The 13,054-nt window shown below is 44.5% G+C and overlaps 1 protein-coding gene and 1 pseudogene across 1 annotated transcript in view; both read left to right on the top strand.

Annotated features, from left to right (window-relative positions):
• The first annotated feature begins 1,046 nt into the window (after positions 1 to 1,046).
• On the top strand, positions 1,047 to 1,822 carry LOC103129139 (corticosteroid 11-beta-dehydrogenase isozyme 2-like; annotated as a pseudogene).
• Positions 1,823 to 2,002: 180 nt separating this feature from the next.
• Positions 2,003 to 13,054, top strand: part of zdhhc1 (zDHHC palmitoyltransferase 1) — a 15,413-nt gene continuing 4,361 nt past the window's right edge. The window contains exons 1-10 of the mRNA XM_016664840.1: positions 2,003 to 2,576; positions 4,645 to 4,859; positions 5,750 to 5,925; positions 8,975 to 9,076; positions 9,579 to 9,703; positions 9,783 to 9,938; positions 10,011 to 10,126; positions 10,194 to 10,291; positions 12,012 to 12,120; positions 12,301 to 12,382. Coding sequence (XP_016520326.1) covers positions 4,647 to 4,859; positions 5,750 to 5,925; positions 8,975 to 9,076; positions 9,579 to 9,703; positions 9,783 to 9,938; positions 10,011 to 10,126; positions 10,194 to 10,291; positions 12,012 to 12,120; positions 12,301 to 12,382 — 1,177 coding nt within the window. The 5' untranslated portion in view covers positions 2,003 to 2,576; positions 4,645 to 4,646. The remainder of the gene's footprint in view (positions 2,577 to 4,644; positions 4,860 to 5,749; positions 5,926 to 8,974; positions 9,077 to 9,578; positions 9,704 to 9,782; positions 9,939 to 10,010; positions 10,127 to 10,193; positions 10,292 to 12,011; positions 12,121 to 12,300; positions 12,383 to 13,054) is intronic.

The raw sequence follows: 13,054 nt of genomic DNA, 5'->3' as shown, positions 1-13,054 counted from the left end.
CCCGCCCCCAGACGCCGACCTGGCATCACATGCAAGGGGCAGCTCCGGGGACTATTTTCCTTAGATTACTGTTTCTTTCTGCTTTGTGTTTTGGTGATTTTTAGATAGGGCTTCTGGTAAATTTAGAGAAAGCAGCATTGCTAATATGTTCATACTATATCTCTCCCCCTTGGATCAGAACCGCTAGAGCTAAAACAGTGGGTTTTCAACACGCAGCCACATGAGCGCATATCATGATCGGTCATTTAGAATCAATCTTCAAAATCTGGTATGAAGCTAATAATACAAGAAAACCATAAAAATATTTCATTTGAATCAGTGAAGCGGCATAACTGTCAATTGTTTGGTTAAAATCTATTTTTCCATTTTTGGTCACCAGTTGTAAGAGTTGATCAGAGCATCAAATGGCAAATCGAGGAGTCCTAAATGTGTTTTTCACACCAATAAGAGCTATGCTGGTGCTAAGAACTTTGTTTGTAGGAAGACTTTAAAGAACCAGACAAACTAGAGACGCTAGCATCACAGATATATAGATATTTATGTATTGGAAATTTTTCATAATCAGACAAAACCTTAAACACAGCAGACAAAATGACAGCAGAGCAGAGGAAAAGCAGGCTTATACTGAGTTAATGCTAACAAATAACACTGAGCTAATGCTAGCAACTAAAACTGAGATAATGCTATCAACCAATACTGAGCCAAGGCTAACAACCAATGCTAAGCTAATGCTAACAACCAATACTGAGCTAAGGCTAACAACCAATGCTAAGCTAATGCTAACAACCAATACTGAGCTAATGCTAACAACCAATACTGAGCTAATGCTAACAACCAATACTGAGCTAAGGCTAACAACCAATACTGAGCTAAGGCTAACAACCACTGCTGAGCTAATGCTAACAACCAATACTGAGCTAAGGCTAACAACAATGCTAAGCTAACGCTAACAACCAATACTGAGCTAATGCTAACAACCAACAGTGAGCTAACACTAGCAACTAAAACTGAGCTAATGCTAACAACTAAAACCGAGCTAAGGCTAACAACCACACTATCTTCTCCTCCCAGCTCCCTCCAGCAACAACGCCTACTGGGAGCAGCAACACCAGCAGCTCCTCCAGAGTCTGCCACCAGCGCTGATGGAGGAATACGGCGAGGACTACATCGCCGAGACCAAAAACCTGTTCCAGAGCTTCGCCGAGCACGCCAACCCAGACCTCAGCCCTGTGGTGGACGCCATCGTCCATGCGCTGCTGTCGCCTCAGCCGCAGGCGCGCTACTACGCCGGGCGCGGCCTCGGCCTCATGTACTTCCTGTACGACTATTGTCCAATCAGCGTCAGGAACCGCTTCCTCCAGAAACGCTTTCTGAAGAAGACGCTGATGCCGCGTGCGCTGAGGAACCAGGATGGGTCTGCAGGCGAACCTCGGCCTCAACAACAACGGCAGCAGCAGCAACAATGAGGATGAGCTGCAGAAGACAGAGGAACACTTCGCTCTTGATCCCACTGCTGGAGGGACACAGAGAAACAGAAAAGCAACAACAAAATCTAGAAACCACAGAGGTGACAAGAACAGAAGTTCCTAAACATTTCAGATATAAATCAGAAACTAATCAATAACCAATCAGGCATCTTCACATTTATGGTTTTAGTAAACTACTTTTCAGACTTTTTTCCAGATAAGGAGCAGTTGCTTTGTTAAATTTAACTGAGCCTGGTTTAAGACATGTTAAACTGTTTTCACAGTTTAACTAAGTATTTTATTCATAAATTTCAATTCAAAAATACAACTCCTTGTTGATCTGAGGAAATATTTTCATTTTCTGTCTTGTTAAAAAAAAAGTGAAACAATAAAAACATTTAGTTTATTCTCTCATTTCATTTTTTTTTATCTGCATGACCCACTGGCTGATGCTATCCTTTATATTCTGTCTATTATTTTCTGTTATTATTTTGATTTCAATTTATTATAACAAATATAAATACAAGCCCGGACGGGAATCAAACCCCGACATCTGCATCAAGACTTGTAATCCAGAGTTTATTACCCCGATGCGTCATACGTCGCTAGGCGGGTCCTGGCTGACGTTGACCAATAGGAGCAGATTTAGAGCGTTACCGAGGAAACGGCGTACAAGGCTACGTGACGGTGAGGGGCTACAGGAGCGCAGCTAGCGGAACAGCGGACCGAGGCGCAGCTTCTACATTATAATTTTTTGTTTTACTGATTACTGATAAAAAAAATAAATATTTCCGGCAGCGGTTTGGATCTCTGCCGAGGCTGACGCTTCCGTGGCCGGGGTGGGAGCTCAGTCCGGCGCCCTGAGGTTAGTTTGCCAGTTAGCACGGGACCACAGAGCGGGCTAGACCTCATTGCCTCTCCCGGACTGTGGGCTCTGCTGCGGGGATGGAGCTGAGCTAGCCGCCGGGCTGGGACCGTCTGGCCTGGTTCTGACCTGATTTTTCCGCACAGCAGCCCGTTTCCTTTCGGAGACCGAGCCAGGGATGCGGGATGAGATGAGGCGCCGCGGACCGAACCTGAAACCCAGACCCGACCAGTCGTGTTAGCCAGGTGAGTTGCCTCCAGAACCGGGCTCGGTTCGACTAGAGGAAGCGTCTCAGGTCAGATGGATCCCCCACACTGAATCAATGATTATCAAGATTGAACTGATAATTTCTGTCGGGATATTTTCATGTTCAGTTTAATGATTTAACGATGAAAACAGTGCAAGAGGCTAAAAGGCTAAAACATGTATTAAAATAACACCAGCAGCTTTCTATGAAATATGTGTCCAACTGTAAATCAGTTCAGTATGGATTATTGATCCTGACGTCATCGTAAGGGAGCTTTCCTATTGGTCCATGTCCTGTCAGCTTCTAGTGGGTCACTGGTCTCATTCTGGTCCAGTTCGGTTCTAATTATTATCAGGACAATCTGAGTCAGCTGATTATAATATAGAAACCCAGCCACCAAGCATGTGGTGACAGTGGAGAGTACCACTGTGTTTCAGCAGGAAACCTCCAGCAGAACCAGAACCTGTGATAATGCAGCAGCGGTCTGATCTGGAAAACCCTCAGAATTATGGTGCCAAGCTGGCTCTCTGTGACTAGTGAAGGAACTAGACCGGCCTGCAGCTTTAACCTTTAATCTTATGCATAAAATGCATAAAAATGCAAACAATTATTTTTTTTAAATCTAAAAGTCAAAAACAGGATTTGATTATGGATCATCTGTAGCAAAGAACCTAAAAATCCTTCTAATATGAACATGAGAAAAGCTGAACATCAGTACAGAGTAGAGCTGATCGGTTGATGAATTATTGATTAGCTGATCAATAGCTGGATGCTAAAGGTGATTAATTGGAGGTTATTTTTCAGAATGTGAACCAGGTGAAGTTAAAACCCGGACCCGGACGGTTCTGGTGGAACAGTTTTACAGAAACGGGTTTTTATCTTAAATGTTTATATTTATTGATACATTTTTATCCATCTTATTCCTACGCCCCATGATGCTTTGTGTGAATTATGGGTGTGACTTCCGCCGCAAGCCGGAACTGCCATTTGTTTACATGTTACCCTAACGCTGACCGTTAGGGTCACATGACTCGGTTGCTTCAGATGCAGATGTGGATTATCTTGAACTTGCTGCAACCACGAACTAAATGTGGTCTGATTATTAGGGAACATCTAATAATCAGTAACGACAGTTCCCCGAGCTCCACAAGGGCGTCTTACGACACTTTCCAGTGGCAAGTTTCTCTCAATAACAGGTTGATGTGTGGTTCGGTTCGGTTCGGTTCTAGTCCAGTGGGGAGATTCAGTGATGCGCAAGATCTGGAGCGCAGCAGCTGCGGTTATTTCTCTGCTGATTTGCAGCGACACTCAGGGAGAACCTCGAGGTTCTGGTTCTGATGGATTAAATAAATCCAGATATTTTATTTTGTCTAATAAATAAAATTTCCAGGCCCAATCATAATGATAAAGACTCAGATCATGAACTTTATTATTTTTTAAATTCAAACGAAAAATAAGATTCACGTCACACCGAGCTGATATTGTGTAGTTCTGGTGTTTTATACTGTCGGAACAACTCAGATCTATGACAGATCTCAGATCTTCTCTGCTTTTCTTTATTCCTGTCAGAGAAACGAGCTGCTAGCAGCGATGCTAATTCATTCCGGTACAAAACCTACCGATCTTGTTCCTGTCGCTCCTCTGATTAAACTCATAATTACGATCCTCTGCACTGAGCAGCTCTCTGACAGCAGACGGTGTGTCCGTGAACAAGTTTAACTAAACATTGTATTATAACCGAGAAGAGAGATGTAACTTCTATCATGAACATAGATTAGCAAAATAAACCTACAAATTACAATGAAATAATGCTACTTCCGCTAGCTGCCGGAAGTAACACCCATAATCGTTTCCCCAGTCAGGCCCCCAGGAATAAGGTCAATAGAGTTATTGGTGATTATTCCAACAATCGTCTGAGCTCCAGATGTGAACCACTGACCAGTTGGACCAGTCCGGAGTAATGAGACCAGTGGTTCCAGAACCAGGAGCTGAACGGATCTAGTGATTCTGGTTCTGGGTGAAGCTTCAGACTGATGATGCACACCCCTCCGCCCGCCCCCCCTCAGGGATGGAGGTGTGTGGCAGGAACCCGAACCGCACGGCGCCGACCCCTGACCCCCGGCGCTCCGAGGTGCCGCTCAGCTCGCGGACCAACGGCTGGAGCTGGCCGCCTCACCCCTTCCAGCTGTTGGCCTGGCTGCTCTACGTCTACTTCGCCATCACCGGCTTCGGCGTGTTCGTCCCGCTGCTGCCGCCGCACTGGGTCCCCGCGGGCTACATCGTATCCTTGCTGCTGCTGGCCGGGGTCAGAGGTCAAACCGCGTCACCCCGTGCCTCTTGTTGAGATTGTGACCGATTGAGCAGAGAGGGCCGGTTTTAGTCGCGTTCCTGATCTTCCTGAGGAGATCCAGAGTTTGCAGCTGTAATTCTGTATTCACAGAATTACACAAAAATGATCAAAATAAACTTACTTAATGGAAACAACAATTTTGAAAACACTGGTTCTGATAAAAAGTTTTAAATGTTTTGGCGCTGGGATGAAGTGGTTTTCAGCTGCATTTAAATAGATTATTTTCAAAACTGCAATGGAAACATTTTAATTGCTTCATCCAAGTCAGATTATCAACAGATGGATGTTACTTCTGGTGGAAACGCAGAAGACGACGACAGGAAGTGGCAGGAGGAGGATGTTGGTTTTTGGCTCCATCACAGCTTTACTTCATTATGTCATTTCAATATGTTGAATTCATAACTGTTTTGGAAAATCTGTTTCCCCAAAACGCCGCATACATTGCCTCCTAAGTAGGCGGGGCTTGTTGCGCCAACGCCTGAGGAAGGCTGACGACTCCTCTGATTAGCTGATGGTGATGAGCGCGAGCGGCTGGATTATTATCTCATGTAAATGTTTACATCCATCTCTGCATGGTTTTTAACGACTAGTGAACAAAGTTATTAATGTCCTTTCTTCTTTAATGGAAACACTACAAATGTGAAATTGTATCTTTTTTAACATCAGTAGAATATTGACAACGATTTTCAAACATTAGTAACAGAAATGCAGCAACAAAAAACAAAAAAGCTGCAGGAAACGTTGGGACCGAGCGAGTCCGGCTCCAGGTCTACAGGTGTCTCCTAGTCTCCACCTGTTGCTGGTCCCTAACCGCTGCTCAGTGCACCGGCATCCTGTTCGTGTCCCACCTGTGTGTTCACGTCCTGGCCGTGTCCGTCGACCCGGCTGACCTCAACGTGAGGATGAGGAGCGACAGAGGGCCGGTCCCCGCCTTCGACCGCTCCAAACACGCACACGTCATCGAGAACTGCCACTGCTACCTGTGCCAGGTGGATGTGTGAGTAACGGCCTCAGAAACCGCTGCAGGTGTGTTTACCTGCGCCACCGCTTAGGGAGTCATTAAATCGGCCTCAGGAGGTCGGAGTGCCCCCCTCAGGCCGCTCACAGCCGCAGCAGCTCAGTCAGCCGGTTCAGCTCCGACTCACAGGAGCAGCTTCTGCTCAGAAAACACGGCTTCATATAAAACCGCCACGATAAGTAAAACATGGAGGACAGAGCTGCTGTTCCTGTCTCCTTCCAACCGGCCAGGAGGCAACACGTGGCACTCAGGGCCTGTGAGGTGGAGCATGATGGGAGCTGAATCCAGATCAGTGGGATGTCTCCTGGGACAGGAAACCTCCCATGATCCTCTGCTGCCCATCCAACATCTGAAGCACATTTCAAGTTCACCTCACTGTAGCAAACAGGAAGGGGCGGAACGGACCGCTGTCAGTCTGATACCTTATTTGGAAATGGGATCATTGCAATCCGGAAGTGAAGGGGGCGCCATTTCCTGTACTTCCGTTTTTATTTTATTTTGAAAGCTGTGATATATTTTCACCTTAAGGAAGGAGTTTCACTCTCAGAATGTATTTTAACTTATTTATTTTATTTTCTTCAGCGCAGCTCAGTTTTTAGCAAATTCTGTAGCTTTCGGTTATTTCTAAATCTGCTCCTAGTCGCATTATTTCGGGCCTGCTACTGCCTCTAGTGGCGTGGGGTGGTAACACAACTAATCTACGGTAATTACATTACTAAATCAGAATACCACAACGTCTTTATTATTTATTATTAATTCTGGCATTACTGGCACCGTAAAAGATAAATTATCTTATAAAACAAGATATTTTTTCATTTTCTTAAGGATGTAGAGCTAATTAAATGACAAACAATACTTTTGTTTTTATTTTAAAGGTTTTGTTGGCCCTAGTGGCCTTTGTTTGAAAGTAGTTTGACAGGAAAGAGGGCAATGAGAGAGAGGGAAGACATGCGGCAAACACCACCAGGCCGGGAATCAAACCTGCGACCACTGCCATGAGGACCAGGGCCTCAACGCGTGGGCTGCGCTCCGCCCCTGCGCCACCACAGTACCCCTAACAAACAATACTTTTGTACATTATAATAATTTCTATATATCTCCATCATTTATAGGAGGAACAAAAGACATAAGGAGACATGAAAGACAACATGATCAACTATAATAAAAATAACATTTGCAATGTAAGAAATTTAATTGAGCAAAAGTCAATGACAAACAAATGAATTAGGTAGAGAAGAATAACAACCCAGGTTGTTACAACCAGGGTTGTTAAACAGATATAAGCAAAAATTCACATCTTTGTTTTTACAGTGCCATGTATATTGTTGAGACATTTTGTTGTAGAGTCTTATATATATATAGAAAAAACAATATGAAACTATTTAATCTATCAACGAGGAAATCTTCCTTTGACTCTAAAATGATAAATCATATTCATGAATCACATTATTACACGGCCCATCTGTGGTGACAATGCAAAAAAAAGCAGCCTGCAGAAACTTTATGTGTCCTACAATGATGGCATGAGGCTCAAAGAGCCTCGATGGAGCAGTGCTAGACATAAGTTTGTACATAAAGCTGTTCCCACATGTGCAGCTGAGCTCAGGAATCTTATGTATAAATGCATGTGTAGATTATCTGAGTCATGCAATAATATAATTGCAATTTTAGTAAATCCTGCTTTTAGTGCTGTGAGATTCTCTTCAAGATTATGGAATCATGGCGTCATCATTTATTTGTGACTCAGTGAATAATATCATGTCATGTTTATTTTTAGTTTATTTTGCTTGTTTTCACCTTTTTTCTATGGACCTTTTATGTGTCTGGAATAAAGATTTGATTGATTGATTGATTGATTGATTGGTTGATTGATATGATTATCAACAATTTGTGAATAGAGTAAAACACTTAGTATGCTATAGGTAAATATTATTTAGTTTGGTTGAGAATAATTATTGCACTGTCAATAAATGACGTCTAATAAATGTTCTTATTGCCAGAGGAACAGCAACACCTTCATGATCTCAGAGGTTCAAACTGATAAATAAAGAGGATGGATGATCTCTGCTGAAATATTCCTGCCATCTTTCATGTTCTTTCAGCAAACAGTTGAGACAGAGATGTTTTTGGTTTCACCACCATTTACCTGCTGTTATACCTGCCATTCAAAGTATTCTTAAAAGATTCTGTTAGTCTGCAGCTTATGTGACCAAACCAGCCGAGGAGATGAAAAGTTAAAACTCAAGTTAAAATGTTTAGTTTTAGCATTTTAACTCAACAACCTCTACCTAACTAGAGGTTATATACAACCTTAAGTTGGGTAACCCCAAGGTCTTCTTAAAAGGTAGAGTCTCTGAGAACAGTTCTTAAAAATATAGTCAGTGTTTTCAACAAAGGTGAGCTGACTGTCCAGGAATGACTCGAGGTATTTAAAATTTGCCACAGTTTCAACAGGTTGGCCATCAAGTGAAACTTTAATCACTTTCAGTTCTTGTTTATCACATTTAATTAGCTCTACTTCCTTAAGAAAATGCAAAGGTATGTTCTTTTGTGAGGGAATTTATCTTTTACTGTTCCAGTAATGCCAAAATTAATAATAAATATTAAAGATGTATTCTGATTTAGTAATTATATTAGTTGTGTTATCACCCCCACGCCACTAGAGGCAGTACCAGGCCCCGAAACAGATTTAGAAGTACACCGAAAGCTACAGAATTTGCTAAAAACTGTGAGCTGCGCTGAAGAAAATAAAAGAAATAAGTTCAAATACATGCTGAGAGTGAAACTCCTTCCTAAAGGTGAAAATATATCACAGATTTCAAAATAAAATAAAAACGGAAGTATAGAAAATAGCGCCCCCTTTTGGAAGTCCAAAAGACTTCCAAATAAGGTATGAGACTGACAGTGGTCTGTCCCGCCCCTTCCTGTTTGCTGCAGCGAGGTCCTTCTCGCAGATTTAACCTGGGATGCTGCATTGCATTCTGGGGAATGTAGTGTTTTACTTCACTTGGAGTGTGTGTTGTTTCAGGGGACCCAAGTCGAAGCACTGCAGCGCCTGTAACAAGTGTGTTGCTAACTTCGACCACCACTGCCGCTGGCTCAACAACTGTGTGGGCAGCAGGAACTACAAGTGAGTACTTCCTGTTTCCTCATGTCAGCTGGCGGGTTGAAGGAAGCTCTGCAGGTGGAAACACAAGAAAGCATCAGGAGGAACAGCAAGTCCTCCTGTCAGTCTGAAGCACAGCTACATGTCAGTAAATGAAAAGCTGATTCTGATCTGGCTCGACTGCTGGGAGGAGCCCAGATTTGGGTATTAAAATGTTTTTTATTGGTCTGAAATTTTCATTGGTTGGAAGCAGAAAATCATCATAATTAACAGAAGTGTTGAAAACATGAACATGATGTGTGACTTAATATTGTATAATATTCCTAATATTCCCACTTATTGAGATGCAGCAGCTTGTTGAGGGGATCACAGTTCTGCTGCGTCATGACCGGGTTCCTTTCTGCTCCATCTGGACGCCACGTTGGTCACACCTGTGTTACTGTCCTCTTTGTGACTTCTGATTGGCTGATCCACTGCAGCAGGGCGGGGCGGGACATGTGTCTTCACGTGTCCCCCTGTCCTGCAGGTTGTTCCTCCACAGCGTTGTCTCCGCTCTGCTGGGCGTGTCTCTGGTTCTGCTCTTCGCCTCCTACGTCTTCGTCGAGTTCTTCAGGGACCCGTCCAACCTGCGCACCGACAAACACTTCCTGGGTAAGGCTTGACCTCTGACCCCGTGGAACAAGGCTTGTAGCTTGGAGTGTGAGACGGAATGTGTTTGCTGTGTCCACAGTCCAGAATCAGACAGGTGTGTGGTTCGTCTTCCTCCCTATGGCTCCTCTCAGGTCAGCGGCCGCCGTCATCCCGGTTCTGGCTGCCGTTACCATGGCAATGGGCCTGCTGTCGTCGGGGCTTCTCTGCCACTTGCTCTGCTTCCACATCTACCTGAGTAAGAGCCTCACCTGTCTCACCTGTGTCCCCCGCCGGCCGCTATGGCTCACCTGGAGCCGTGTCTCCTCAGTGTGGAACAGACTCAGCACCTATGAGTACATTGTGCGACAGCGCCACCGCCTGGACAGCAGAGACCCCAGGACATCCACTGCAGCTAAGCAGAGACGACGCCCGTCCGTCGTCCAGGTAACGAACTGCTCACCTGAGCGGCCCAGCCTGCCGCTGCGTCCTGACGCCTCTGCTGTCCCAACAGGATGTGAACTACTCAGGGACCCTGGGGTACACCAGCCCCCAGCTGGACATCCAGCAGGGACAGGCGGACACCTGTGCTGGTTCCGATCGGGTCCCCAGGTAACGCCCAGTCCTTGTTGCCATGGAGACTGCTGTCTCTGACTCCCAGGAAGCAAACAGAGTGTGTGCTGTGTGTCTGAGCTGAGGGAGTGTGTGTTATAGAGAATCGTCCCGTATTCAACCGATACGGGACACGATTTGTTCGACACACATCGACACTAGGGCTGTATAATTAAATCGATTCTACAATATGTATTGATTTTTCATCCGCGAGTATCGATACATTAGACCACAGGGGTCCATAGCCGCATACGTCTGGTTTGTGACGGCTTGGCAGCCAGACTCCGCCTCCCCCAGTCCCACTTTCAACTTGTGCTTAAAGTGCACATTATAAACTACACACCAGTTTTTAAATTGCGTTAATAGGCCAAGTAAAACCGGAATTATGCTAAAATAAGTAAACCATATTTACCATATAAGTAAACCGGCTTTTCCGGTTATGACAGGAAATGAGCTTCCAAAGGTAAAAATGAAACGCAACGTTAGATTCCTTTGATTTTAGAAATCTCAAATCTTCAATAAATAACTATGGGATGTATTTTGTTGCTAAGAAACAAAGTAAAGTTGCTCAAGTAACCGTGAAAAAGAAGCGGATCGGAGCAGCGGCAAAAGCAGTGAGATCGCGAAATTATTGCAAAGTTTGGACACAGGAGCGATCGGTGGCATCCGCTGGGTGATTTGTTTTTAGCCTAGTGGTTTCTGCTCTGTATGTGAAGGATTACCTGAAGAGTCAACGCGCAGCAGCAGCGGCGCTCTGCTTGGAGCAGGAAGACGGAGAGGGGAAACCCGCAGCCATGACGACGATGGCAGATCAATCATTCTTATTGGTAACTGACAAACAGTATCAGAGACTGAGAGAACGATGAGAGGCAGATACTCAGATATACAAGAGGGGAACGGCGGCGCTGCAGCTGCCAGGACTCGATCACTACGGGGTGAGGCGGAGCCGCTTCCCCAGCAGCTAGTAGTAAGCGGCTTACAGCCACGGCTAACTCCGGGAGCCAAGGTAGAAAAGCCTTTTTCCCATAGTCCAAAAGACTTTATTTTACCCCCCTACTCCAATCAGAGCCAGGTAGTGTGTAGTTGATGCTTTTAATCAGTTTTCAGTTAATTAAATCCAACTGAAAACTGATGAAATCCAAGTCTATGGAACACAAACTGTCACCAAAATCACTCTGTCCTTCTAAAATCTTTCAGAAAATTATAAGTGTATTGAAGCGTTTCGATCGCCGAATATCGTGATACATGTTGTATCGTGAGCAGAATATCGTGTATCATATTGTATCATGAGATTATTGTAATACTACACCCCTAATCGACACCAAATGTCACAACAAAGACCAAAATAAACACAGGAAATATCGAGGGCAGCAAATTGTCCTGGTGGACGACAATAAATATTTTGGTATTAGTTTTTAAAATACCAGAATTTTTACAGAAGTATCTGGTGACAGGAATTTGTGTGTTAAGATCAGTTACTCCGTACTTGAGTATATTTTTTACCAAGTACTTTTTAGACTTGATCAATGAAAGCTTAATGTATTAATGCTTAATATGTTGAAGTTATGCTACTCTGACTGGAGTACAATCTCTGGGTCTGACCTGCAACTTTAAAAATCCTCTGAAATTTTCCAAGAAATGTGGAAAAAAAGGTCAAATCTGCTCCCTGGTGGTCACAGCAGGAACTGCACCTTCACACCAGCTGCCCGCTCTGTTTCAGTTTCCTGGCCAATGGCAGAGCGAGGAGCGCATCCAATCCGGTCCATGACGAGGAGGCTCCGCCCACCGCCTCCACAGAGCTGAAGGCACACACACACCGACACACACAGGTCAGCACACACACACACACACCCCATCATGACAACCCAAACAGTTGTTTCATCTCAGCTCAGAACCTCACCTGAACCATGTTGTTTTCGAAGCGTTTTCATCCTGCTCCGTTTGGCCCACTCTTTATGATTCAGGTTCTGTTCAGTCACTCCTCCATGTTTATCTCTTTTATACCACAGAAGAAGAAGAAGAAGAAGAAGGGGCATCAGGTTCCAGCGGAGGTGACCAGAGAGCACTGCCCACCTGTAGCTCCGCCCCCAGGTATGAGCTCACCTGGCTCTCTCGTACCAGCCGAGCCGCAGGCTCTGGAGCTAGCTGTGTAAAGCGAGCTAGCTCCAGCGTGGAGAGCGGCCGTCTGCATGATGAAGACCTCTGATCGGCTCAGAGGCCCAAACAGAAAAATGAACATTTAAAGAGCAGAGATGAAGCGTCCAGCTGCTGGTCGACGCTCTGAGAGTGAAATCAGTGGGACTTCTGATGCATTTAATGAACATCTGTTTGTTCACTATTTGTAGAGGTGTTGATTTGAAATTTGATCATAAAATCAGCCAGACATTCATTTCTGGGGCAAAGTTAACCTGCCGAGTTCCTGTAGATCCAAGGCTTTTTCCATTAAGAAAGCAAAGCGGGCCCAGCGGTGCAGAACCGGGACTCCCTGTTGCCTCTGACCATCTTACATGATCTTAACTCCTCCACACTCTGTAACCTCCTCTTGGATATGGCAGGGCATCAAGTGCATCACTAACCACAACATCAGGGGTGCACAATGTCCAATGGACCCCAAAAATAACACTCCACTCAGCGTTATGTGTTTAGCAGCACAATGACGTATCAGCGGATTTAATCCATCATAACACACTTTATTACTGTAAACCATATTCAAACTTCTATTAAAGCTACATTTATAAACAATTGTATTTTTTAAGTATGTTT

Source organism: Poecilia formosa, unplaced genomic scaffold (assembly GCF_000485575.1).
Source record: "Poecilia formosa unplaced genomic scaffold, Poecilia_formosa-5.1.2 Scaffold518, whole genome shotgun sequence".
Classification (NCBI taxonomy): Eukaryota; Metazoa; Chordata; class Actinopteri; order Cyprinodontiformes; family Poeciliidae; genus Poecilia; species Poecilia formosa.
This window is presented reverse-complemented; position numbering and strand designations above follow the sequence as displayed.